Here is a 26,920-nt window from a genome sequence, read left to right on the forward strand (position 1 = left end):
TGGAAAGGCCGTATTTTTGCCTCCACGGTCGATTGAAAAAAGACTTGTCTCTCGGATCGGTCGGAACACAAATTTTCCTGGTGCAAGGTTTTATGTTAATCGGACTCAGAACAAATAAACGCAGAATAACAAAATTTATTCTTTACAAAACTAATCGTACAGTTCCATTTTGAAACATTTGACTCTCGGCACTTTTGCCATAAGGAAATTTATTGTTGGTCGTAAGATAAAAGTTTCCCACAACACTGCAAGAAAAAAATACTATAAGTAACCTGGACAGTGTGTAGATTACCACCTTTTGTTGGCGCCGAATCCCATATACCCATGAACAGTGAACGGGCAGCTATTCAAGCGTCCATTTTCGGAGATACCGCACCGGGTCGCCGGAAATGCGGTAGGATTCATCACAGATTCCGCGTAGAACCTCCACGCGTGAAAATGGCTGCATAGTACTGCAAAAATACGGCCATTACAGCTCTGCTACCTGGAAATGTACGTGACAAGAGCTGAGGGACCGGCAGCTTCAACTTACCAATGCTAAGGATATTACCCTCCTCGGCCAACTGCGACGCCGTGCATCCCGGTTGCATAAATCGTCCGCCGTTCGGATAAAAGTCGCTGTGCCCGATCGAAATTGGAATTCCATACCCTCCACTGTCAGTGTGGATGACGTCGACGTAGCCCGCGTCCTCTTTCGTGATGATCTGCGACTTATCTGCAACGTTATTGAAACTGTGCAAAACCCTTCATTCCAAAAGGCTCCAAGTCTCAAGCCCAGAACGTTACATATGAACTTGAAACTTATAGAGCTTTTTGAAGGCGGCAGGACACGGACGTCATTAGCTTACCATCGAGCGGAAACTCGGGAAAGGCAGGATCCAGTGCCGTAATCCTTCCCATTCGCCCGTTCAAAATTCGACTCGCGAATCCGGCGACGTGGCTCCCCAAACTGAAACCGACCACATGCACGTTTTCGAGCGGCAGTTCGCCGCTAGCGTCGTAAAACTTCAAAAATTTCGCCAGGACTCTACCGACAATTCGCGTGTTGTTCGCCGCTGCGCTGTACCATGGAAAGACCGCCAAAGACGACCAATCCAGGGAGAGTACGTTGTAGTCCTCATCTCGTGACAGGTAAGCTGTAAATTGAAGTGTTAAATAATACGGTACGAATCGAATCAAGAGGTAGAAATACCATCGCACACCCCTCGAGCGCTGACGCCAATTGCGTACTCTGTGAATCCGTGAATGTACAGCATGGTTGTGATGTTGCTGTTGATGCCGTATGCTTTGAGGCGGCCGCGTTTGCGTTTCATATCGATCTTTATTGTCTCGTGATTCTTTCGGTGCAGATGGAGGGCGATGCGACGATGGGGACTGATTAAGTTACAGCAGTAGGTGCAGGTGCTGTGAGGACGTAGACTGACTTTTATTTCACTTCCGGCTGGAAAAGAGATGATTAAGCTATAAAGGTGTTACGCACACAAAGTGGCCTTTTTACTGAATCGCACTGTAAAACTAACGAGGCAGCCCTAATACGAAGCGTAAGATCGAAACGTTTTTCAAATTTTTTTTTAATTTTGAGATTGAAATTTTTAAAAATCAAAAACGTGCGTAGTTTCGTGAAATAAAATTGGTAGAACTTGGATCGTTCTGAGAACAGCCGGGGGATATTACGCATGAAGCCGCGAGAGAATACATATCAGAGCGCGTATCGCGAATCAGAAAAAGTGCAATGGAAGATTGACTTTGGCCTTTGAATATTATATTCAAAGCTTTGGCGGAGTGGTTTTTATTGGTGAAAAGACATTAAGTTCAAGCCCTCAGAAAATTAAACTCAACACCGATCGCGGCGCGTTGAAGAACAAGACAAACATTCAGTTCAGCCAGGGAGCTAAGGTAAGTTAATCCGCCTATCTGAGGCGCGCGCCATGAATTTTTCCTTTAGGTGACCTCCATGCGAGGACAAAATTACGTGAAACTACTCACTATTTCAAAGGGTGTAGGTGAAGCTTTGAACGAGAGAATCAAAACCTATTGTGCGCAGACTTATTTCCAATTCCATTTTCGTGTCCCGACGGATTGCGAAATTTTTGCCATCAAGTGAAATTTCAAAAGAAGCCGCGCAGCATTCATTTACGAGGTCCAAGAGTTTTGATTTTTGGTGTGAAACTTTAAGAGACATGCCAGCAGAATCTTCCGTACTCGAGTCGCACGGGAAATTCCCTACTGTAAATTACTGCAAGTAAAGTAATTGTATTTTTGTGTTCAAATCAATACCGGTTTCCTTTGAGGGCACTGAAAAAGATAACCCTTGTCAGTTCTGTAGCAATAAAAAAACCCTTAAAGAATTCAGGAACACAGCTTTCCCGCCTTGAAATTTACATATTTTCATGACCACCCATTATATGAGCACTTGGTATCTGAAGGCGCTTACGAAGAGTGCCTTGCCGAAAGTATTCGTTTTAGTTCTAGGAGTTAAAGATAGAAGCTAAAGATAATGGATTTAATTTCTAGAGTTCTGCGTCAGTAAATCGTAAACAATAGTTGTAATTAATTCACCGTTTGTGACCGTTCCCGTCAAGAGTACTATTACCTATTACTATTACTATTTGTTGCGTCCGAAAGTTCTTGTTGTCGAGAACATCGCTTCAATTTGCCCATAACTTTATGTGTGTGATGTGGTTAATTTATTTAGTTTCAAAATGAGCAAGCAATCAAATCTGTTTGGATTTTTAACGAAATCTGGAAGTGCTAAAGACAATAACACCATAAATCGCTCAATATCAACATTTAGTTTTTTTTTGTTAATTATTAAATTTTTGTTAAATTGTCTTAATGAATATTGACTTTATTGAAACCACTGGAAAGCATTTTTCAGTAGCTTTCCAACGATGTGTCACAATCATGGAGTTGCCATTTAGGATTTTTGAAGAGGGGGGAGTTAAGGGAGTGGGGGATTGTCACTCATAACGTCATGCTGGTTCACCCACGATACCCCCGAAACGGTTTTGCGCGATTTTCAATATCTTCTTTAGTTCGGAAAATATGGCCGACTACATTGTTTGAAAATTGACACCACGTATAAGGGCATTACATAACTGTTGTATGTATTCAACTCGCTAACAATAAATAAAAAATATTTAGTTTAGCGTGTAGTTCATTTAACTGGGTTCCTCAATGGCATTAACAACAGGATTAAGTACTAGGGGGCCGCGGTCTTCAGACCCAGAAAATAGGGGGATCGCAATTACAAAAAGGTTGAGAATCGCTGGTTTAGAAGACGAGGGCGAATTAATATTTTAGAATTTCAGCTTCGTTAAGTCATTATTGCCCGGTTTTAGTTTCCTATGTTAATTGAAAACTAGTCAAGGCTATGCAGTCTACGTTTTTATCAGCTGGCTATCGCCAACCCAGCCGGTTGATCTCAACATTCCAATTAACAATAGGTGCTAATTGGATTAGCGAATTTTGTAATTTGACCTCGCCCACTGAAATGAGTTGCAGGTATCGCATCCGAACTCGTCGTGAGTGGTTCCATTAGAAGCGCGCTTAATTAGTTGAAACTTTGGAATATGACCCCGATTTTTAGGATGATTCCGATCCCAGTAATTACTTAAAGAAGTTTTAATTTTTGGACAGCATTATCCGAATACGCTGGCCGGTTCGTATTTTGGGAAGAGTATATAAAGTAAACCTTGCATGTTTGCCAGTTTGCAAGTCACGTTAGGTTAATCTGCATCACTGTTCCGTTAAATTAGAAAGTAAGCGATACTTATAAAGAGCGTACAGCTTTGCTTTTCCTGCATTTGATTTCGCGTAGCTACCGCTAATTAATTTGTGCTTTGTTGCTTGCGCTCTCCTTAGGGCAATCGCTACAGTGTCCGTGTGACGCTCAACTTTGTCCCGTTCCGTTAGCTTCTGTTTGAGTTGGAAGTGATGTAATGATAAGCAGGGACCCGAACACAAATGAAATATCGGTTACGGTTCTGTTTATATTTAAGCGAAAATATTTATAACGGTTCCGGTCCGGTTCTGGTTCTAAAGAGAAATAACGGTTCGGTTCTGCGCATTTTTTTTCGGTCCATAACGGTTATGTGCGGTTCTAGTCTTTTAGAAAGTATAGCACGTGGTTGCCGGCACGTCCTTCAACTTCCAATAACCTGTTAAGAACCGTAAAAACCGAAAAAAGTAATGTGGGTTCCGGTTCTCAATACGTTTCCATTTCTGAAGGAATCACGGTTTCGGTTCGGTTTTCGGTCCAGAAAAAAAGACCGGTTTTCGGTTCTTTTTCGGTCCGGTCCGGGTCCCTGGTGATAAGGTCCTAAAGATTCCTCGAAATAATATCAACACCAGCGCAATCATACCTGGACCTCACCTCGGTGTCCGCCAGGGTTGTTCAATTCAAGGAGAACGCAAACACGAGAAGTACAAATGCCTCAAGGAATATGATTTCATCTTTGTCCCCATAACCTAGGAAGCCTTGGCCCATGCAGCCCTAAAGCCCTTAAATTTTTTTTAATTGACGCCATATTTGCGTTCGTAATGCAAGTGGGATTTGTGTATACAGGGTGTAACAATAAGGTATGCCAAAAAAACATAAGGTGTTAGAGGGGACATTTTTGCTAAATAGCCTGATGACCCAAAATAGATCTGGACCCTGAAGTTCCAAAATTGCGTCTCCTCTAATTTTTTCTCGGCAATCATCACACAAAGACGGACAGAACTTGCGGGCTCACCTAGGTCTTTGGGTGTGACCTTTCGGATTTTGTAAAATTATTTCCAGAATTCTTACTGTTATATGGTATACGAACTAAACGGGAGCGTGGAAAAAATTTGATCTTGAAAAAGGTTAAGCTGATGATTAGATGAACCTGTCATTTTTACGCCATAAACTTAGAATAAAAGGTGAGCGCTTACCGATTCCAACTGTATAAATTTTGCACACCTCGTTATAATCCCCCTGGACCGGTCCAACAAAGTGTCCGAGCAGAACGCTCGCGAGCCTCGTGAGCGCACCGATCGCGTCGTATTGCGGCAGACCGAGGTCGCTTGGTGAATTTTGACCGGCACCACCCTTAAGTAGTAGGGCCCACACAAAGATGCCTATGAGCATAATGAGACTGTGGTCCATCACACGTACGCTTCCAGGTATTTAACTTCCGTTGAAATCGATTAGGGCCATTGCTTGGCGTCGTAATTGGTTTGTTACTCTTTCCCTGTAAATAAGATAATAACACAATTATGATAATTCTAAATTCGTGGATGCGAAAGACTGCACGTACGATTTTTAAATAGACGCGTTAGGCAATTATGGTAATTGTCTTCACGTGCGATACATTTTGTAGTAGGTAACTTGATAAATGGTCGAAGTGACCTTAATTTTGGGTCACATTTTGCAACAGTCCGTCATTTTGCAATGATAAATCGTTTGACTCGTCAAAAGCTAACACCTTCAGTATCACACGCAAAATTTTATTTGTAACCACAATCTTCATCATTCTGAAATTCTGAAATCTTGAAAGCTAAAATCTTGGAGCCTTAGAATTTTGCACCTTTGAAAAGGTTCAATTTTCGAATTTTGGGAAGTTTTTGAAATTTCGCAATAGTTTTAACAATCTGATATTTATGGTTGAAGCTATTTTTAAATGGAATTTTGAAGTTTCCAAATGTCGCAATTTCAAGAAGAATGCAATGAAATTTATAGAAGAACCTGAAGGTTTCAAAAGATCTCCGAAGATTTTCAACAATTTCCAACATTTTGACGCGTTCTTAACGTCATAACGATTGTAAAAGATTATTCTTAACGAAATCAATAGATAAATAAAGGTTTTAACTTCTAGGTCATGGTCATGGTCGTGGTCATTGAAAATACATGAGATTTATTGCTTGGATGTTTTCATGTTTTACCAATGCAACCAGTTTTGACGACGTGATCAAAGTGTACCAGGTGACCCAATAAGACTGTTCCTCAGTCATCTCTCGGGAACCGTTCGTCGTATGACAGGGGTTAAAAAAATTATGGGATAAATCGGTCATGAAGAATAGCTGGAAAACATTTTCAAGTTCTAAAAATGACCACCAGAGGGCGTAACGGCCATCTTAAATTTTAAAATTGAATTTTCTTTAAATTTCGCATAATAAACTAAAAATTTTTTTTCACATTTTTAAAGAGAACCAGTTTATCTATCATTTTCGTAAACAAACACTCAGTTATTTCAAAAAAGCAATAAGAATCAACCAAAATATAGTTAATTTAGTTGAATCCTTCTCCGCCAGGGGACTAGTTTTGACACCATGACTAAATCCTAAAAAAATCAAATGGAATGATGACTTCTTCTTTATGAAAAAGTAGCCAAATAACACCCAGAGGCGAGTGAAAACCGTTTTTCAAAATCTCGTTCCTAACCTCAAATATTGGGAAAATCAGATTAATTAATTAATTAATTAATCAAAATGCTTAAATTGTATCTTAAATTTACTTTTGACGTATTTCCGGTATTTGTCGATGGCGCGAAAGTTTGTTTGGAAAAGCACCCTACACTTTTAGGTAGGCCTTGGAAAATTAAACAAATGAAACACGATGCATTATGAAATAATAACAGCCGTAATTTGGAAATTATTCTGCTGTGTTCACATTCAAAAAGTACAGTTTTTTGAATTTGTAATCGTTTCTAAAATGCCGATTTCTAACCAAGAAGCATTTAATATGCTGGCGATATGTCAATAAGTTGCTTCAAACCGAAGTTGCTTTCGTTAATGAAAGGTGGCCTAGCAATCAATGGGTAAATAATGCAAAATAATGATTTGTTGGCGTAGTAAGAGCTAATGGTTTTAAAGTAAGTACCTCTTCTTTATTTTTTTTTGTTTTTTTTTGTTTAGTTGAATACTTTTTTTTCTCCTCTAGTAATACATGTAGTAATGGGGTTAAGTGGAAGAGCAGACTGTGGCATTGCCGCAGTGCTGAACTTCGCCCTTAATGTACTAGAATAAATCTTTTTTTGGAATAATAAAGGCAATATTATTATTATTATTATATATTTTGAGTGTTTTCGAAATGCAACGCGACCATTTTAGATCGCGTAACTATTGCCTCTTCGAGAAACGCGCCACAAGTTCGACAAAATTTATTGCTGGGTGTAACGAAACATCCGGAGTTTATGATTTGAGTGTGTCATTTGCGAGGACCGCCCTGTATAGTAACGATTGGTTTGGGCTTCGTTACATAAAAAACCGTAACTTGGAGAACTTTCCGCGGTGCCATGGAGACAAGGAGAGACCGTAATTCACTAGTCCACCTACGACTATTCCTGTTGGATTTATTTTTGTAACCACCAAAGGCTCTCGTCTTGGCGAAGATGAGGGGCAATTAATTTTTTTTTGGTTTCAGCGCCGTAATTGTTTATAGACCGTTTTAGTTCCCCGAGTTCCCGAATTCCGAAGCGAGTTGTTTTGCTCGTTATCAGTTGGCGGCGTGCCTGCAAAAATTAACCGGCTTCTGTATCGGAAAACTTGCAATTACAGTTAATTATTGTAATGAGCTAATGAACGTCCATGCAGCATTTTGAGTATGCATAATTAGCATGCACTAATTAAATGAGGAGATTTTGGTGTCAAATTGTGCACGCTTAAATTAACGAATCGATTACCATATGTTCGGGAATTTTAGCACGAACAGGAGCCGAGTAATTATTTAAAAATCGCGACGAGTTGGATTTTTCCTGTTCCATCTCCACAAAATTCGGATTTCTTTATAAGGTAAACGCTTGATGTTGTAGGGATCTTTTGCAATTTTTGGGTGCTGTAAGTAAGTAATATCTTTTGCCTGTTTTACTGATCGTAAGCAAGTAAATCTTTTGCCTTTTTGATTCCCGTAAGTTACGCCTTTTGTCTAATATATTTGCAACCGTACACCGTACCGATCCTTTTGTCGTTTTGTTTGCCGTTTTGCTTTCGCATTTTTACCGTCATTTCTTTTCAATTTGTTTTCTTCCGCTAGGACATTTGCCGGTTGGGCTGTAACTTTGTTTTAGGATTGCCGAAGTGACCTCCGCCATTTGCTGGACCTGACCCCAGAATTCCTGGATTTAGCATCTCCTCATTGAGACCAACTCCGAGGCAACAGAGACCAACCCGTCCTTGTGTTGTTACCGCCGACCTCATCCAGGCGCGAGATTTTCGTCTGGTGGCGCTCGAGTCCGTTCCCTATACCGCCGACTACCACTTGATGAATTACTATACCCTATATTTAATTAAATTAGATTCCAATAATAATTGAACTAATTGGTTTTAATTCCTCAAGATTACTGGCTATGATCGAGCAGCCCAAGTTCGTCGCTTGGGTGCACTTTAAATGCATTACGAGTTACTATACTATATATACTAATTTATATTTTTTATATATTAAGAAAAAACAAGAATTTCTTCGTGTGTAGTTGGGAATATTGTGAAGCGTTACTGTATTAATACGTGAGCAAACATTTTTTCATATCGGTGCATAATTGGATTATTATTCTCGCGCTTAAATAAATTGTTTCCACGAAAGCGTTGGGGTCCAAGGTGCAAAAGATTTCCTTGCGTTATTTTTTGGAGTGGCAAATTACGTAAAAAAACAGTTTAGTGATTAAAGTTATGCGCCTAATTTATTTATACGAGCAACCGGTAAAAAAGTTAAAGACAATTAATTCGTGCTTTTGTTGGCTAGCAAAACCATAAGATACAAGAGTAATTTTGAACATTCCATACTGCGGTAATTTTTTCATGTAAATACAGCAAATTGAAACTAATAAATTGTGAGGAATCTGAAGCACGGGTTTATCTTAGATATAAATTCGTCAAACATCTTTCGAAATTAATTTTCAACAAGTAATCCAATTCAACTGGTAATACAAGAGGTCCGACCGCATTCCCCAGCCCGTTCCGCTAGCTGATTTGCGATGTCATTTCACAAGGAGAACTGACACTTGGAGAACATTTCAACGCATCAATAAGTTAATCAAAAATTGTATATTGTATCAAAATAGAAACCGACCGTTTTTAGAGTCATTTTTAATATTCCTGAAGAGGTCGATTTACGCGGATTTATCTCGTTAACAAATTTGTGTATTTTTTATGAACGATAAGCGCATCGAAAGTTCAGTAACGTCAGTTTTGGGTGGGTTTTAAATTTTTTATTTAGCATCCATAAGGAGTGTAAATTATTTGATTACAGAATTTTGTACTGGGTTACATTCGTTATAGTAAAATTTTACCAGTGCCGTAGAGAGAAAGGTTTATATTCTACAAGAGGGGTTTCTAACCCCTATAAATGCAACTAGCCCGATAGTGTTGGTAGAGCAGTCTTGGCTAAAACCCCGCCCCTTAACAATAAAGACCAAAAATAAAATAAAATAAAATAAAATAAAATAAAATAAAATAAAATAAAATAAAATAAAATAAAATAAAATAAATAAATAATAAAATAAAATAAAATAAAATAAAATAAAATAAAATAAAATAAAATAAAATAAAATAAAATAAAATAAAATAAAATAAAATAAAATAAAATATTAGCCACTCGCTAGATACTTTTTCCTTAGTGAAATACATCTCACAAAAACAATTATTGACAGTTGTCATAAACTGATATTGATTTCGACTTGAATAACGTTTGAATCTGCTTTTTCTGAGTGGTGAAGGCTTAACATGATTTTGGTAATTGGACTTATTGGCGAATTTTTGATAAAAGAATGAGTAGTACATCTGAAAATGAACTAATTCATATATCACGAGATGACAAAAAAATCTTGGTGTCGTTATAAACGCTCTAAGTTAACATGGGGAGCAACGATCGGTAAAACCATGTTAATATGTTCGGTTTTGGAATAGTCACCCTGTATATGTAGCTATCAGAAACTGCTGTAGCACTAAATTACCATTCAACTGTTCACAAATTAGCATTTGGTATTGGTTCTCTTTTCTATCGCTTGGTAGAATTCTGCAAACTACACAATAGCTGACAGACATGTCGTCTTTCTAAAAATAAAGCGGAACTAAGTTCGAATTGAAGCACTAAATTAGCACTTAATTAACTCAACAATTACTTGACTACGTTTTCGTCTGCTAAATACATAATTATGTACTAGGGCTGGGCGATACCAGAAATGCGGTATCGAGGTATCGCAAGTATCGGTATCGATATATACGATACTTCGATACCTGCATACAGTCAGTATCGACGATCGATACTTTCCCAGTCCTAGCTTTCTAGTCCATAACTTTTGATTGAGAAGTCTAATCGAAAAAGTACGAATTGTTTTGGATTCTACGCACCAAAATTAATAAGAAAAAGTGTTTTCTCTCCCGAGAAATTTTGGTGCAGTCGATTTTTGGTAAAAAAGGAAGGTTATACACTGCCTTTTTTTGGGGCCCGAAAAAAAATTGTCTCAGATCGACCCGGAAAAAAAAATTTCTTATAGAATGTGGCCTGTAGAATCCATAATTTCAAACAGTTCCAAACTTGGGCTACTAGATCAAAAGTTAAGGGAGGTTATACACTGCCCTTTTTTGAGGCCCGAAAAAAAAATTGTCTCAGATCGACCCGGAAAAAAATTTTCTTATAGAATGTGGCCTGTAGAATCCATAATTTCAAACAGTTCCAAGATTGGACTACTAGATCAAAAGTTACAGCCCTTTCAATTTTCTTTCGAAATTGGTTTCTATGTACCTAGCAGAATATTCTATTCTCTACAAATAAGGGAACGATAATTAAGATAATCAATGTCGATCGATTACATAATGAACATCATTTTTTTTATGGAATGAGGAAGCCCAATTTTGAAAAATTTACTTTTCATTCCCATTGCCCATTTACCGCCTAATAACCGCTGTGGAGACCTAGATGGGACTATTTTGCAGTTATCGTTAAATTAAATGTAAATTTACTCTCCGTACATAACCATTATTGAGATTTTTGGAGGTAATTATTTCTAATTACCGTTTTTTTAGACAATGAAGACATTTATTATATTTAATATGTGAATATGAGGTGTCATTGTTGCTATATTTTTCTCGCAAACAGCAAACAACATTTTAAAAACTGTCCAACAAACAAAAGATGTATTTTTCAAAATGTCACAAATAACTGAAAGGGTGCAAGGGGGGAGTTATGTAGCACCAAATGGTTTTTTCAGAAAAACGATTTTTACTCTTTTTGTATCACTTCAAGGAGAGGGTAGCTATGCGAATCTTTTTTTTGCATGTTTTCCACTATTAATTGTGTCAAGAAGTAAAGATATAACGTCGACTCCACTTACCTGATCAGTAATCACATCACAATAATAGAATAAAAGCATGAGCTTCAAATCAAATTCAAGAGTAAGGTAGGTATGGTAATGACACACTGACACAGAATTAAAATGAAAAATTCCAAACAATTTTATTCTTTCTGAAGCTGTTTAAGCCCTTTCCACGGTATTCCGTGTCTTTTTCACTTCTTTCTCGCTGCAACATTACTGGTATTGTGATTCAAAACCAAAATAATTTGTTTATAAAGCATTTCGCATGGGAACAAATTATTCCTAAATTTATAAATGTGACAATTTTCATACTAGATCTGAAATTTACATTAGATATTATTAATTTGTTTAAATAATTCCAATCACGAAATTTAAGTCCTAAATTATGGATGCCAACTATATTCACGACAACCTTTGGGTAAAACGAAAAACTTTTACAAAAACACGAAAATCCTTTTAAAAATCTAACTAAAGCTGTCAGTTCCATCATTTTATTTGTTATGGTTGTAAAGAAACCCAAATTCTGGTACTTCTTGGGGCGCAGCTTCCAAGCTATTTTTGGCTGTTGTTTTTTTTAGAAAAATATGTTTTGAATTTTCCATATTTTAGTCTCAGCAGAAGCTTATTTTATTTACAAGTTCTTCCATTTCTAAATCCTAAATTTGACAAAAAAATTCGCAGCTTTTTTGACATTTGCCTAACCATTTTTGCAATGTATTATTTCGCAATCACCCACGCTATACAAGACGCTGATAATTGTTTAAAATTCTAATTATAATAACAGAGTGCTTAAGGTAAAAGTAATTAACTTGACAAACATAATAAAAAAGGCTGCTTCTCGGAAGGGGAAACTTTTCCATCCAGACAACACTCACCTTGCACATTTAATGCTATCAGTTTTCTATGGTTGGGCAAATTAGAGATTTCTGTATTCAAATTGTTTATAAATTTTTACATTATAGTCCCAAGATCAAAGGAATTTGACACCGTCACAAGTTAAGTGTTCATCACGATCATGGAAAAAACGCAGAGTTCCCAAGTATTATTTAATGAGGAAGAATTTATCTGATGATCAGCATTACCGACCTTTTTTGCATATCGCCACCTTTTTTCAAAAAAAATTTTCGCCCTTTGCTCTTTTAATATACGCACTTATTACTTAATTGGACTGATTTTTTTTTGCTCGATCTAATAAGTGATATTGAATAAGTGTTTTTATTAAATGATGATATATAATCACAATAACGTGTTTGATATTAATTTCATCTCAAAATAATGATTCATGATGGTATACGCAAATTAGCACCAAATTTAATACATCAATAATTAATTTTAGTTGTATAAAAAAAGCTTTTTTGGAACCGGTCAACTTACCGCTTTTTTCAACGCAAACACATTAAAACTAAATGTGGAAACGTCGAAGGCATCGCTTTTAAGCGTTTCGAAGGCCGCCCAAAGACAATCGTTTACAAAGTACTTACCCATATCGTTAACAAAACTATTTTATTTAAATACGTATGTTAATTTCGCGAAGACGTTGCGTGTGTCAAACGAAATTAAAATTCCGAGCCACGCTTGTTCGATGCGCGCTAAAAGGAATTTGAACAAGAAGCGCGTTTTAGACGCTCACTTACTTTGAATTTTGATTGGTGAACGAAACAACTCGATGGACTGAAGTCCGAGCTGATGACACCAATAACAAACGCTTCGTAAATAGAAATTCAATGACTTTTGCCATGGGCGATCTAATTGAAGCTATTCTTATAAGGCGAATGCGATAAAATCTCCACTCAATAATTATCCATTTAACAATAATTATAATTAAAACCTTTTTTGCGCGATCGGTCATTTCTGACTATTTACCATGGGTGTTTCCATGACAGTACGTAGAATTTACCAGTTGCTATGATTACGACGACGCCAAAATTACTTACCGATCTAAAAACAGAACAGCAAAAATACTTACCGACGCCTTTTTAAAAATCAACAGTCTTACATTACATTTAATCTTTAATTATTGTTAGGTACATTAAACGTACAATTTGTGCTGTTGTTTCCTATAACAAGACGCTCATAAAGTCATAAAGGAAGTGCAAAGCTAGTAAACTACATCAGACACATGCACATTTTTATGAAATTATTAATTTCAATTTTGACATTTAAACTGGTTACCTAGTGATGTACACCATACCACTTCGATCATTTCGATTTATTCTGCTCGTTAATTTCTTAGTGCATATTTATATTGGTTGGATAATTTTAATTTCGATTGCGCAAAAAATGTTATAAGCACGTCGAACGTTAAGGGTTACCGTTCTCAGACAATAATTGGAGTCGTCGCTTCGCTCCTCCTCCAAACAATTGTCTTCGAACGGTAAAAATCCCTTACCGTTCTCCATACTTAATATACTATTTGTAGTGTAGCACTGAATATAGAATAATTGCTCCGCAATAGAACCTTGCGGCACCCCTTCTCCTGAAACTGGAGATTGTCTAAATTTGAGATACTCTGTATACTAATTTTTGCATTTAGTCTAGACTAATCAGTTTTTAACACCAGATTACAGTCGTAAACAAGAATCTCCAGCCTCCATCACTCTTAGTGAATTACCATTACAGACTTTGAGTTTGGTGGTTTCTTTTTTGGAAAAAAAAACAATATTCGCAACAATTTTTTTTAAAGAACTTTTGCTCTTTTTCTTTTAGAACTTGCAAAAGGGATTGAAGCGTGAGATGTTCTAAAATACAAACTTAAACTACTTATAATATCTACGCAAATATTTAATATAATGTACCTAATCTTTGTACAGTTGACATAAACGCCTATCTACATTCAACCATTCAACGTGTGTTTTAACTTAATGTGTCGTAGATGGAGTCCCAAATCGCCACTTGCCTGAAACCATCAACATCGTTAACGGGTTTCTTACATTGTCTTGTTTTTTTTAGAATTTTCTAGAAGTTTACCCGATTTGTGAAATAAAGGTCACTGTTCGCAGGCTAATATTTATTACATCCCCAACTCTCTGTAAAATGAAACTTGTTACGTATACGAATTCTTATACTACTAAAGTAACCCCTTACCTCTCTTACTGCTGAGACTGGTAAAAGTAGACCACCATCTCTTTCTCGTTCAGAATAACAAATAAGATTAGAAATAAGGTGCTTACTTTTTCTTGGTTAACCCGATGGCATTTTTGCGTTGTGGCCTGCGCGCAAACTAAGGAAAATCTACTTTAGACGTTCTCTTAATAGGTGCCTTTTGCCCGTTTAGAATTCCTTTCAAAACAGGTGGAGGAAAAAAGTGTCAAAGTCCTCGTGTGAGATCGATCAGCGCATGTTTGTGTGGCAGATCAGTGTTTTATTAGCCAGTATTGACCCGCCATCAAGAAGATCTTGTCGAAGGGTACCACATTTTCTTTGTCTGAACCCACCTCCGACGTCCCGTTAACTCGCAATTCGCATTTTGGTGGATTTCGCTAAAAAAACCCGGTGCAAAATGGTACTTAATTTTTGGGGACTTCTCATAGCTCGAGTTTCTATTGGCGACAAGAAAGAGAGACGGCGATTCGAGCTCTAAGAAACTTTTAGACGCCCAAAGTCGACTACCCCCGAAGCGTGGCGTGCAAAAGGTGAATTATGTCGCCCTTAAGAAAAAAAAAACCAAATTCCGCCGCGCAGGAGTTGTGCGCGTTGATCTTTTCGACGACACATATTTGAAAACAATCTGAGAAAAAAACTGAAAAATCTCCAAGTTGGCATAACACGCTCGTGGATGTCGCCGACCCCACATCTTTTAGTCCCATCCCTAAAGTTGTTAATTACACGGCCCCGATAGGTACATGTACATTCCTCGTCTTTTTAAAAGCGTTCTTCTACGGACTCGCATTTACTGCCAGCCAGCCAGCCAAAGTGAGATTAAAAGCTACCTTTTTACAAATAAATTTGAAAAAATGCGCTAAAAAGACCGCCCAAATTCCTGCATAATTTACGAAAACCTTTTAAAACCCAACCTTTGGGTCTTTGAAGATCTGCGAGAGCTTTTAGATGCCACCAGCGCTCTCTTCCAATAGCGTCCTCGTCCAATCGAGTCCAATAGTATATAAAATTTACTATCTTTGTGAGCTTTTAAAGGTCTAAAGTTTCCCAGGCTCTCCAAAAGAATCCAGGAATTTTCTAGAAACAAAAATGTGAAAATTCAAATTCAAGAGTCACCTATCCTCAGTTACAAGCAGCTGACGGCAATACAATAATAAAGCGAAAAACTACAATTAAAACTAATTACATTACCTTTTGTTATCACGAAAACTGAATTTGACAATTAAAGTAAATACAACTGTGTACTACCTGAAGGCAAAAGGCAAAATGACGCTACGTTTTACAATGAATCTAAATTAACGTCAAACTACACCATAAGCAAATCTAGAGACACATAGTGAGGGAAGTAAAAAATGATCCCCCACTTTTTTTACGGAAATATACGTTTTAAAGCACCAGGAATCCGAATCAACCAAAATCTCGATGATGTCGGTCTGTCGGTCTGTCGGTCCGTCGGTACTCTCATTTCCGGCTAAACGGCTGAACCGATTGGAACCAAATTTGGTATTTATCGATCACTATTGAATTAGGAGATTTAATGGTTTGGCATTCATTGGGATTTATATTCCATTTCAATTCAATAGTCTTGATATACAGGGTGACAATTTGAAAACTTACCACCCCCCATATCTTAGTAAATAAACGAGATATTTAAAAAAGTCAAAATCCGTTTCGGTAATTCGGAGGGGGAATCACAATGACATAGTTGGCGACGCACCCCCTCCAACCCCCTGCGCCCCAGCCACCCCAACTTTTAAATCTTAAATAGTGACCCCCCATGTGTGATACGTCGTTGGAAAGCTCTGAAAAAATGCTTTCCAACCATACCAAATAGCATTACATTTAGGTTAGTAATTATCGTGCAAATCAAAAAATAAACATGGAAAATCGTATTTAACTTGAACTTCCAAAGCCGACTCGACAGCAACTCATTTTTGATCGCCAGTTATAATCTATTCTCAAACTCTTGTCGAACCTTTTCAAATGTTGGTTTTGCAATATTTCGACATTCTTGAATTATTCTCTGTCTTAGTTCGTCTATGTTCGCCGGTTGCGTTTTAAATACGACAGATTTCAAATGTATCATATTAGTTTATTTTTTGATTTGCACGATAATTACTAACCTAAATGTAATGCTATTTGGTATGGTTGAAAAGCATTTTTTCAGAGCTTTCCAACGACGTATCACACATGGGGGGTCACTATTTAAGATTTAAAAGTTGGGGTGGCTGGGGCGCAGGGGGTTGGAGGGGGTGCGTCGCCAACTATGTCATTGTGATTCCCCCTCCGAATTACCGAAACGGATTTTGATTTTTTTAAATATCTCGTTTATTTAATAAGATATGGGGGGTGGTAAGTTTTCAAATTGTCACCCTGTATGTAAGCGTATTAATGGGGGGTAACTTTAATAAGTTTAATGAAGTGATACTCATTTTTATTGCGGACACATATACCAGCATTTCATTGGTTAATTTGTTTATAACTTTCTTTGGTATCTTCATTTTATACAGAGGCAGAGGCAGCTTTTAAAAAGAACTGGGTGGCGCTCAACCTCTTGAGTTACGAGGAGCTACAAAGTATACTCCACGTGAATACACAAATAACTACTTAATAAGATCATATAAAGGCATAATCACCTGTACAGCATAACAAACAGACATGATTTAGTAAAGGTACATATAAAACAAAGCTTGGGGCACGCTATGCTTCAATAGCCGCGATGTCCGCGCACAATCAACTTCATATGAATAAAACGGAGAAAAAATTAGTTGGGTCCAAAAAGATCAATTTTAATTCGCAAAATAAGAAGTCTATGCAGATAATTTGGAACGCTACGGTTCTCTCCGGTTGGTGACGGTCACTGGCAAAAATCTAAAACAGAATTACGGCACACGGAAACGGTAGCGATTTTCTAAAGCGGAAAAGGAAGCACAAAGCAACTAACGGTATCTACTAGCTACAGAAATACGACACAAGGCACAACAAACCCCCTTTACACCTAGAGGAATGACAATATCAAGCGCTTTCTTGAAATTCATATTAATTAAGCGCACTAGGCCCAATCTAATCAGAGCAAGTTTACGGCAACACAATTAATTAAGTACGGTTAATTATACTCACTTAATTGGCGAGATTAAAATTTCCAATTTCGGTAGCCCAGTAATGCTCATTGGAATTTTGGGTCAATCGTTAAAGGTCTGCCATAATGAAATAAACTACACGGCCTTGCAGCGTTAAGGTCGATTCACACTGGCGCTGCACTCAGCTCGGCGACGCGACGCGATGCCGCGCTGCAAATCATCGCTAAAAACTTTTCGTGTTTTAAATGAATGTATTTACGACGCCACGCATTTAAAAACATGAAATCTCTATTTATGGACGCTGCGCAGCGCGGCATCGCGTCGCGGCGCCGAGTTGAGTGCAGCACAAGTGAGAATCAACCTTTAGTGCCCGTTTTAGTTTAACATTGGGAAACTGAAATCGGCTAATACCTAATTAACGGAGCTAAAATCTCAAAATATTAATTTTTCCCCTGCATACCCAATGCAGAGGGCTGTCGGATGCTACTGGAACAATTAAAAACTTCACAATTATGTTCCGCAGTTGGTTGTCTTATCAGCGGTTAAAATACGATGCTAGAAATCAAAGTAAATACCTTAACCTTCCCCTAGTACAAATCTACATAGGTACAGAACTACAGTTTCTCGTAAGAAAGTGTTCGTTTCACTTTATCGAAGTACCGGGTGCTAGTAGATTCCATCAATATACGTTAGTAAACTACGCTCGAGGATGACGCCCAGATGTTGCCAACCCCACATCATGTAGCCCTGTCCCTAAGGTTGACAAATTACACGGCCTTGCAGATACACGTACACCCATTGCCTTTCTACAAGAGTTCTATTTGCTGCCAGCCAGCCAGCCATCCAGCCAAAGTGAGATTAAAACAAATAAATTTGCAAAAATGCGCTAAAAAGAGAAAATGACTTTAAAATAGAGGACAGGTTTGCTGCTAGTGAATGTTCCTAGTAGCAAGATGGTAATAGACGAATACGCCGGCGAGTGCGAATTTTTCTGGAATGCGAATTCACGTGGAGAAGCAATTTTCTAGAGGTGCATTTATTGTGCCGAATTTCATTAGAGATATAGGAGGTAACTTAAAAACGGAGCACATAGCACTTTTCGTATGGTTCGAGGATCCAATTGTGGTATCGAGGATAGAAAAACATCATCCACGTTCAAATCTGGTTGTAAATCAGTTTCAATTTACCCAAAAATTAAAGATAATTGGAAATAAGAAAGGAGACCAATACCCCAGCGCGACATCGTGGCGCCATCAGGGCGGCAACAAGTCGGCCAAAGATTACTCATCCGGCGATAAGGAATGAAGGTGAATTCTTTCCGGGAAAAATATGATGTGTTTATTCGAAAATGCTCTAGAAATGTCTGTTTGCTATATAAGCAAATTGAATCATGTTTAATTTTTAAGTTCCAACCTCGATGGGGAGGTGACAAGTGACAATCTGGCTATATGTTATAAATGTATAACTTTTTAATATCTGTGAAGCATGACACGTATGCACGAAACTTCGAAACTAAAGCTTCAAATGGTATAGGTACCTAAAACCTGAAAGGAGATTTGCATTTTTAGGATGCATATGAACTATAAATCCTAGAAAATCTAAGGCGGATGAAGTTTTTACGATTTGTCTTACATAATAATAAATTATGTCATGGCGTGCAAAAATCAATTAGGCAAATGTACCGTATCCGGTTACTATAACTCTTCACGAATGTAGCAAATTAGCATTTTTCCATCACTGGTGTATGAAGGAGAAGGAATCACTTACAATTAGTGTTAGCTCAAAAGCAATCACTAACTTTGGGAGACTCGCCGTGAATGCCTCCCAGTTTAATCTCACCCCAAATCGAAGTTCTGTCAATGTCCCTACTTATCATGATTAAAAATGTACTGATATTAAAACTCTGCTCTATTGGAGTCAATGTCCTGGATAAAAAAGCGTTTTGAGTAGACCAATGACATCGCTGCCTCCGGCCGATTCCTAGTCATATAATTTTATTTCCTTAAAAGTAAATGAAGTAGTTATTATTATATAGAAAAGGTGGTTACACATTTTATGTCACTCAATTTGCAAATCTTCAGCTCTTCCATTCTCTTTACAAAGTTCATCCAACGTGCAGCATACACTGCCGGTAACGTTGAACGTAAAAATCTGGAAGAGGACCTTGGCACCCGTAGCCTCCCAACTTGTGAATCGCGGCAAAATCGTCACAGTCCACCTTACCATCACCATTGCAATCCTGAAACGGCTCATTGATCCGAATCGCATTTTTAATTAGTCCTCACCTGATAGAATTTGTACATGTATTGTTGAACGGCGGACGCGGCGCAATAGGGATCGTTGGCACAAGACGCATAAGCATCTGGATCATCGACCGACTTTTGGGCGATCGTGGGCTTGTTACCATCAGCCCAATAGCCCCATGTTATGGAAAAAGGGCCGCAAATATTTCCGACGCACTTTCTGGTAGTGTTGCAGCCCGAAATCGCCTCGCAGATGCACCCCAAACATACCTGGGTGAGGGGATTCTTCGGTTTTCCATCTTCACTTGATACGCCTTAAATGTAACGATCGTTACGCAAGCAAAACAACTAATTAACTTACAGATGACGTAATATCCGCATATAAAGACACTTAGGATTGCATATTTCCACATTTTAAATAAATTATGCTAATTGCATCCAGAACAGCTTGTCGATTACTAACTAACTAACTAAATGCGAAACCCTATATTGTTTAAAACTTTTATAAGTTGCGTTTCCCCTCCGTTCACTAGTAAAGAAGTGCTACTTGCGAATAAGCCGATGGTCTTCGGCCAAGCACGACTTTACCAATTTACTAAATTCGTCTATTAAACATTAATCTGCCTTGACCCTACACATTTCTTTTTTGGTTAGCTGTAAATGCAGTGCAAGAAGATAGCAATAGTAACAACCGGTTGCCAATGTCAACGTAACTGCAGTTCCGCCAAACAATTTATGATCAGTTCAAGAATGACATCAATTGTTAGCATTTTTTCGAAATTTTGGATTTTTGATCTCGTCCCACCCTATCTCGATTGGCAACGTTGAGTGGAAGGACGACCACCTCGCCTCAATGTCCGAGATGGAATCCTCCAGTGGCGTGAACATCAATGAAAACGGTAGCCAACGGTAACCCAATTAAATGTTTTGGTCACGGACAAGTAAGAAATGATTAGAATGGAAAGGAGGTCGTATTGCTCCAGTTTTTAGATTTCAGGTGGGGTCAGCTCAGAGATTCCTGTTCATTCCTGGCTTTCCTATACCCGAAAGTGATAAAATTTGCGTTTCTTTAAAGCTGCGTTTTGTATCTCTTCTGCAACGGTTTTGATCTTGACGACTTTGTGATTGGCTTCATTTCTTGCATACCAGGGGACACAGACAGCGGTTCTCAAAACTTTGTTTTGAAAGGCTTCAATCGGGTGGTGCAGCCCGCACATCTAAATTAATTGTAGCATCTGCTGATGTAGAAGGAGCTTCTATTCTATGCTTAGCTGAGACTGGTGAATAAAACCTCCCGTTAAGCACCAGACCTAAGTACTTCTTTTTGGTGTGGGATTCGTGGTCTCGCTCTTTTAATTCGATACCACTTATGTCAGTCGCATCCCCAGCAGTATCATCTGTAAATGGACTTATGATGCTGTCGTTTCCCAGGGGAACATCGCGCGTGTAAACCAGAACACATTACCGAGATACGCTTGCTGCAGTCGGCTTGTAAATATCCTTTTGGCCATCACATAAGATTTTTGGATTTAGTAGAATTACAGGGGTAGGTAAGTCACGCTACCTAGTTTCGACCAATAGAGGTTTCTGGTTAATTATTTTTATAAAAATTGGTAGAAAGAGATTAATGCCATTGGTAGAATGTATAAGGCTGGCCGTTAGAACCGATTAGCAACTATTTTGAAGGCACATTTGTAAAATTAAAAAAAGTGGGAATAAGCCGAGAGAGAAAAGCCACAGTGGGGTTCATGATGATAGATTACGTGTCCCCCAGGGGTAAAATTCAAATCGCGAACAGAACGAAACACTAATGCGCATCGAGTTCTAGAAAAGATCGCATTAATAATCCCGACCAAAAAAATTCAAGCGCCTTCCCATACCAATTCCCAACCGGTGTTGCTTATATTGGGGGTGATGTAGTGGCGTCTGGCACTGGAGCCAATTCGGAACCCCTACTTGTCTATTGGTAACACCGCATAACATTCTATAGTCGGCCAGAGCGCAACTGGCGGGCAAATTTCACTTACGCATCGAAGGAACGATCTAAATAAGGATTCTATAGTCGGTCCGTGCCCATTATCTTAAGCTGAAGGGAGGATCAAAGTTATTTGGATTGAAAACCGTGCTCAGAACGCATTGAAAGCTCCTATTGCATAAGCAATAAACTTATTTATGAACAATTGTGCTATCACGTTCTAGTTTTACGCTTTCGTCGTGGTATCGTGATAGCTTAGTTATACAGGGTGATTCCTATAGTACCTGCCACCGTTTGGGAGCGTATAGGGGGTGCCTAGGGGAGTATTTTGATATAGGACACTTGGGGTCGGAAATCTAAAATAAGGGCGCCAGAACCAAATTTATCTTCTGGAATTTCACGCCTGTATGTAGGCAACCCAACCGACCGACGTTTCGCGCGGAGCGATGCAGAGCGAGTTAGCGCGAGGAAGCGACATGACATGGGAGGGAAGGAGGGAAAACGACAGTCAAAAGCAATAACGTTTACAAGTGTTCAACGTGGCCACCGTTGTTCTCAATGTACTTCCTACATCTAGCCAACTATTATTATACTATTGCCATAGTGTTTATTCACTTGATACGCGTCGTTGCAGACGGGATTTCGTGGGTTTAAACAAAATTCTGATCAAGTGTCAGCCACACATCGCCGCCTGAGATCGCTCCGTGTGCACCGCCGGCCGGTTGGGTTGCCTACCTACAGGCGCGAAATTCCAGAAGGTAAATTTGGCTCTGGCACCCTTAATTTAGATTTCCGACCCCAAGTGTCCTATATCAAAATACTCCCCTACGCACCACCTACACGCTCCCAAACGGTGGCAGGTACTATAGGAATCACCCTGTATATTTGAAGTAACATCGAAAGGTATTGATTTAATTATGAACTTATTGAAGAGAATTTTATTTTATCAAGGTGGTGATTGTGGATACAGAGTGCCAGTAGAATTTATACTCGCGCCTGAAAGTCCTTAACATATTAACGTATCACAGTTCGATGTATTTTTATTGTACAGGGAGTTTACAAAAATACAATTAATTTTCTTTTAGTACCTCACAGTCGTTCATTACACATTGCGTTTATTTTCAGTTATAAATAAAGTTGAATATTTATTTATTATTTATTATATATTCGCTTTGCATGATTAAATTTAGAAAATGGTAGTTCACCGAGTACAAATATAAAAATAGGCTGGGAAAAAAAGAACTGACCAAGAAAAACCCAGCCAACAAATTAATATTGAACTTTATAGCAAAATTAGTTGTCTGTAATGGCATGAATGCATATTATGATGGTTGTCAAGTAAATTAAGATAATGTTGAATCACAGGCTCCGCTGGAGTTCCCAAAGAATCAATATTTCACACACATAACAAAAAAAATAAAAATAACAGAATTCATTATTAAGATGCGACAAATCTACTGTAAACTCGCACGTTTCATTAGAAACGTCCTTCTGTAATCTACGCATAAGGGTTCGCATGGCAGCATTGAGTCTGACTGGTCGACTCACGCGCTCAAGGGTCATGTAAACAAACATCTCGACTGTTTACCCGCGATCCTCACCAATTAATTAAGTAACTCACAGGGGGGCGTTAGCCTCGAGCTGGCACAAAGCTCTTCTGGATCTCCGAACACTCCGGTTGGCGATTGGGGTTGAATGCGTCGTTGAAGGGTTAAGATGGAGCTCATACCTATCTGGGAAAGGGTTACACCGCGCGCACGCGTATTATTTAGGATACACATCCCGCCTCGGTCCTCTGATCAGGACCCTCAGCCAATAGATCAACCACCGTCGATCCATGCCTCTCATTGCCCTACCTGGGAACGACATCCAGGTCAAGCTCACCCCCGAACTCTTTTTGCTAGCAATGAGGCCTTGAATGGTTCGTATTAGGGTCGACACCATGATCTACTCGAGCGAGTAGATGATCACTCAGCGGTATAATCAACGGGAGCTACCCGCGGGACCGCGTCATAGGCACGTACAACACATACTGCACTCTAAAAGCCTAGGAATATATCCGGATATCTTCGAGGGGTTTTACCTAAGCCCAACAACAAAGCACGACCAGCACGATGGCCTGCACAATACATTCACCACCTACACGTGGGAGACACTCACATTAAAGGCTATTACGCCAAACTCGCTAATACTTTCGATGCTCTACTTAGCATCCCTTACGATCGTGACCAGAGCGCGTACGCAACTTAACTGCCTTAACACGATCCCTTAAGACCCTTGCACCCATATGTGCAGAATCGCGCATTCTTGACCAGCCAGCTTGCCACATTTATCAAATAGGGGTTGCATAAACATTTTACTTTTTCGTTATTAAGGACTAGGTACCCTAAAATATGGTTCTTACAAAAGTAATTAATTCTCAATGCCAAGTGCAATATGTAACAATCAACCAACTTACGTACGTCACTCGCCCCCAGATGAAGCACCCTGTAAATAAACAGTAACATATTCATGCAAACAAAAGTGAAATGTGCTGTAATAAATTCAATTATAAATTAAAATGTAGTTCTGCATACTTGTATTGAATATCACCCCTAAGAGATCATACTGTATCTAAATATAATTAAAAACACGTAAATCGGTCAGTAATTCATGTTGCCAGCGCTTGGAACAAAGGAGTACTGTTAATTGGAAAACAACATATTTATGTAGAATCTCTATGCATTTAATTCAAAGTATGACCAGTATAATTAATAAAAGTGCAATTTGTATCTAGAATGGGCCATAAATGGCAATAATCATGCTGTAATTCAGTTCCATTACAAACTAAACGTAAAACTTCGCCAAATCTATTGGCTACTTGGACGACTGTCCTTGTCCAACAAGCTACCTACTGCTCTACAAACCAATGTTAAAACCAATTTCGACATATGGAATGCATCTCTGGGGATGTGCCAAACCCACTAGAATTAAGACAATACAACAGTTCCAGTCCAAAACCCTCCGCGCTCTCAAACGAAACCCTACACCAGGATCTTGGCATTTCATTCGTCACTAACGAAATTCAAAGGCACGCCCTAAATTACCACGACAGACTCCAGGGCCACAACAATAATATCGTACACCAACTGTCCACTGATCACCCATCTTCTAGAAGGCTAAATAGGATCTGGCCTCATAGCACCCTAATAACAACGCTCATATAAGTCAACACAGTTCCACACTCCCCCCCGCTACAGGGCCAAGCGGAGGACCTATACAAAGTTCCCAAAAATTAAAAAAAAAAGTTACGAAGTAGGTACTTTGGGCTCTATCAAACATGGATCTTTGTTTGATCTAGCAAATTGATTGCCAAAGTTGCTTGACGTTATGGCACGATGCAAAAGAATATAGTGGCCATGACGTTATGGACTGTTCCATCTGTGAAGACCATTTTACCGCGCTATTAGGTATATCATCGCTAATTAATTTAAATTTAACTGTTTCTGGATGGATCGCAATCAAACCCATAATTTTCAACCCATATTTAGGACGATTTTTCCAATCCGTTCCGGCTCAGACGCTGTCGTTTCAATTTCTATGAATTTTAATTAGGTATATTCTACACATAACGCTCAGTGGTATAGCGGTAAAAATTTTTAGTATCGAATAAGGATCTCTCATAGGTATTTATAGATGTGTTTCCATGAATAAGAAGATAGTGATCGTTCCACAAAGTGTTTACTTATCGTATGATTCAATCCAATGTTAATGATAATTCTCTTTACAGCTCCTTGATTTTTAAGGTGCAGCAGATCATACTATAAATCAGAGAAATTAAGATACGGATAATGGACTTTTGCAACAGATTTAATTCTACTATTAATAGACCTGACTTTTATCTATTTGTTTTTCATTATAATTATGAAGTGTACTTAAACCCCGTTATAAATCAATTAATCAGATATACCGTATGGGTTTACCTAAGTTTGACGAGCAAATTGACATATAATCACCAGAGGCGCAACTTGAGAATGTGTCCAAGGGGTTCAAATGCTCCCCGAAAAAATTAAAAAAATTCGTTCATTTTCAGTTGGGGGTTGGACTGACCCAACCTGAATCGAAATCCTATCTATGTCACATTGCCACAGCTTATCATCATTAAAAATATATACAATGTCCTGAAGCAATAAAGGCGTTTTGAGTGGACCGATGACCTCACCATCTCCATTCAAAACTGGCAAATTCCTAGTCATATAAATTTATTTCCTTAAAACTGATTAAGTGGTCATTGGAAAAGGTAGTTACACATCAATTTAGAAATCTTCAGCTCTTCTATTCTCCTTACAAAATTCCTCCAACGTACTGCTTACACTGCTGGTAACGTTGAAGGTAAAAATCTGGAAGCGGAGCTCGGCACCCATAGCCTCCCAACTTGTGAATGGCGGCAAAATCGTCGCAGTCTACCTTACCGTCACCATTGCAATCCTGAAAAACGGCCATTGTTTCGAGACACGTTTCGCATTTTTAATTAGTCCTCACCTGATAGAATTTATACATGTAGTGTTGAACGGCGGATGCGGCGCAGTAGGGATCGTTGGCACAAGACGAATAAGCTTCTGGATCATCGGCCGGCTTTTGGGCGGTTGTGGGCTTGTTACCGTCAGCCCAATATCCCCATGTAATGGCAAAAGGGCCGCAAATGTCACCGATGCACTTTCTGGTAGTATTACAGCCCGAAATCGCCTCGCAGATACACCCTAAACATTTCGCGCTGAGGGGCGGTTTTCCTTCTTCACTTGATACGCCTAAAAATGTAACGGTCATTAAACAAGCAAAACGTTTGTAATTAACTTACAAATGAAGTAATATCCGCATATAAGAACACTTAGGATCGTATATTTCCACATTTTAAATAAATTATGCTAACAGCTTGATTACTAACTAACTAAATGCCAAACACGATATTGTTTAAAACTTTTATAAGTTGCGTTTCCCCTCCGTTCACTAGTAAAGAAATGCTATTTACGAACAAGCCGATGGTCTTCGGCCAAGTAACGACATTAACAACTTACTAAATTCGTCTATTAAACATTAATCTGCCTTGACCCTACGCATTTCTTTTTTCTTTAGCTGTAAATTCAGCGCAAGAAGATGGCAAATCGGTTGCCAATGTCACTGCAGTTCCTTCCACGCGCAAAACAAATCGAATACATTATTTATGATCAGTTCAAGAATGACGTCAATTGTTTGCGAAGTCCAAATTTAGAA

The 26,920-nt window shown here is 38.6% G+C and overlaps 3 protein-coding genes across 8 annotated transcripts; all 3 read right to left on the minus strand.

Annotated features, from left to right (window-relative positions):
• Positions 1-119: 119 nt before the first annotated feature.
• LOC116179047 (endothelial lipase-like) lies at positions 120-17,516 on the minus strand. 5 transcript variants are annotated; one of them, XM_031498749.1, is made up of 9 exons: positions 17,493-17,516; positions 14,358-14,752; positions 14,069-14,299; positions 4,918-5,216; positions 1,193-1,441; positions 849-1,136; positions 533-715; positions 296-452; positions 120-245 (listed from the first exon to the last, which is right to left on the minus strand). In XM_031498749.1, the coding sequence occupies exons 4-9, from the start codon at positions 5,129-5,131 to the stop codon at positions 143-145; spliced, it is 1,194 nt and encodes a 397-aa protein (XP_031354609.1). In that variant the 5' UTR covers positions 5,132-5,216; positions 14,069-14,299; positions 14,358-14,752; positions 17,493-17,516; the 3' UTR covers positions 120-142. The 5 variants fall into 5 exon arrangements, 4 of the variants coding, with proteins under 4 accessions (XP_031354609.1, XP_031354612.1, XP_031354610.1 ...); XR_004146945.1 differs by lacking the exon at positions 17,493-17,516 and having other exon boundaries at positions 154-245; positions 296-484; positions 14,358-16,017; XM_031498752.1 differs by lacking the exons at positions 14,069-14,299; positions 14,358-14,752; positions 17,493-17,516 and adding an exon at positions 12,908-12,972.
• A 788-nt stretch (positions 17,517-18,304) lies between these two features.
• LOC116179049 (lysozyme-like) lies at positions 18,305-20,228 on the minus strand. Of its 2 annotated transcripts, XR_004146946.1 has the most exons (4): positions 20,057-20,228; positions 19,738-20,009; positions 19,503-19,691; positions 18,305-19,453 (listed from the first exon to the last, which is right to left on the minus strand). XR_004146946.1 is itself a non-coding variant. In XM_031498753.1 (3 exons), exons 1-3 carry the CDS (start codon positions 20,106-20,108, stop codon positions 19,557-19,559), a joined length of 459 nt encoding a protein of 152 aa, XP_031354613.1. In that variant the 5' UTR covers positions 20,109-20,228; the 3' UTR covers positions 18,305-19,556. The 2 variants fall into 2 exon arrangements, 1 of the variants encoding a protein (XP_031354613.1); XM_031498753.1 differs by having other exon boundaries at positions 18,305-19,691.
• Positions 20,229-25,894: 5,666 nt separating this feature from the next.
• Positions 25,895-26,816, minus strand: LOC116179369 (lysozyme-like). The gene is made up of 3 exons (XM_031499155.1): positions 26,508-26,816; positions 26,192-26,457; positions 25,895-26,137 (listed from the first exon to the last, which is right to left on the minus strand). Exons 1-3 carry the CDS (start codon positions 26,557-26,559, stop codon positions 25,994-25,996), a joined length of 462 nt encoding a protein of 153 aa, XP_031355015.1. The 5' UTR covers positions 26,560-26,816; the 3' UTR covers positions 25,895-25,993.
• Positions 26,817-26,920: the final 104 nt, after the last annotated feature.

Source organism: Photinus pyralis, unplaced genomic scaffold, assembly GCF_008802855.1.
Source record: "Photinus pyralis isolate 1611_PpyrPB1 unplaced genomic scaffold, Ppyr1.3 Ppyr1.4_LG8, whole genome shotgun sequence".
NCBI lineage: Eukaryota > Metazoa > Arthropoda > Insecta > Coleoptera > Lampyridae > Photinus > Photinus pyralis.

Coding starts and splice junctions, on each gene's coding strand:
- LOC116179047 (XM_031498749.1), bottom strand. CDS start 5,131: ATGGACCACAGTCTCATTATGCTCATAGGCATCTTTGTGTGGGCCCTA. Junction 1,137..1,192: donor CGCTCGAGGGGTGTGCGATG/GTATTTCTACCT, acceptor TTCAATTTACAG/CTTACCTGTCACGAGATGAG. Junction 716..848: donor TCCCGAGTTTCCGCTCGATG/GTAAGCTAATGA, acceptor ATAACGTTGCAG/ATAAGTCGCAGATCATCACG.
- LOC116179049 (XM_031498753.1), bottom strand. CDS start 20,108: ATGTGGAAATATGCAATCCTAAGTGTCTTTATATGCGGATATTACGTC. Junction 20,010..20,056: donor ATGCGGATATTACGTCATCT/GTAAGTTAATTA, acceptor GTTACATTTAAG/GCGTATCAAGTGAAGATGGA. Junction 19,692..19,737: donor ACATGTACAAATTCTATCAG/GTGAGGACTAAT, acceptor GAGCCGTTTCAG/GATTGCAATGGTGATGGTAA.
- LOC116179369 (XM_031499155.1), bottom strand. CDS start 26,559: ATGTGGAAATATACGATCCTAAGTGTTCTTATATGCGGATATTACTTC. Junction 26,458..26,507: donor ATGCGGATATTACTTCATTT/GTAAGTTAATTA, acceptor TTACATTTTTAG/GCGTATCAAGTGAAGAAGGA. Junction 26,138..26,191: donor ACATGTATAAATTCTATCAG/GTGAGGACTAAT, acceptor GCCGTTTTTCAG/GATTGCAATGGTGACGGTAA.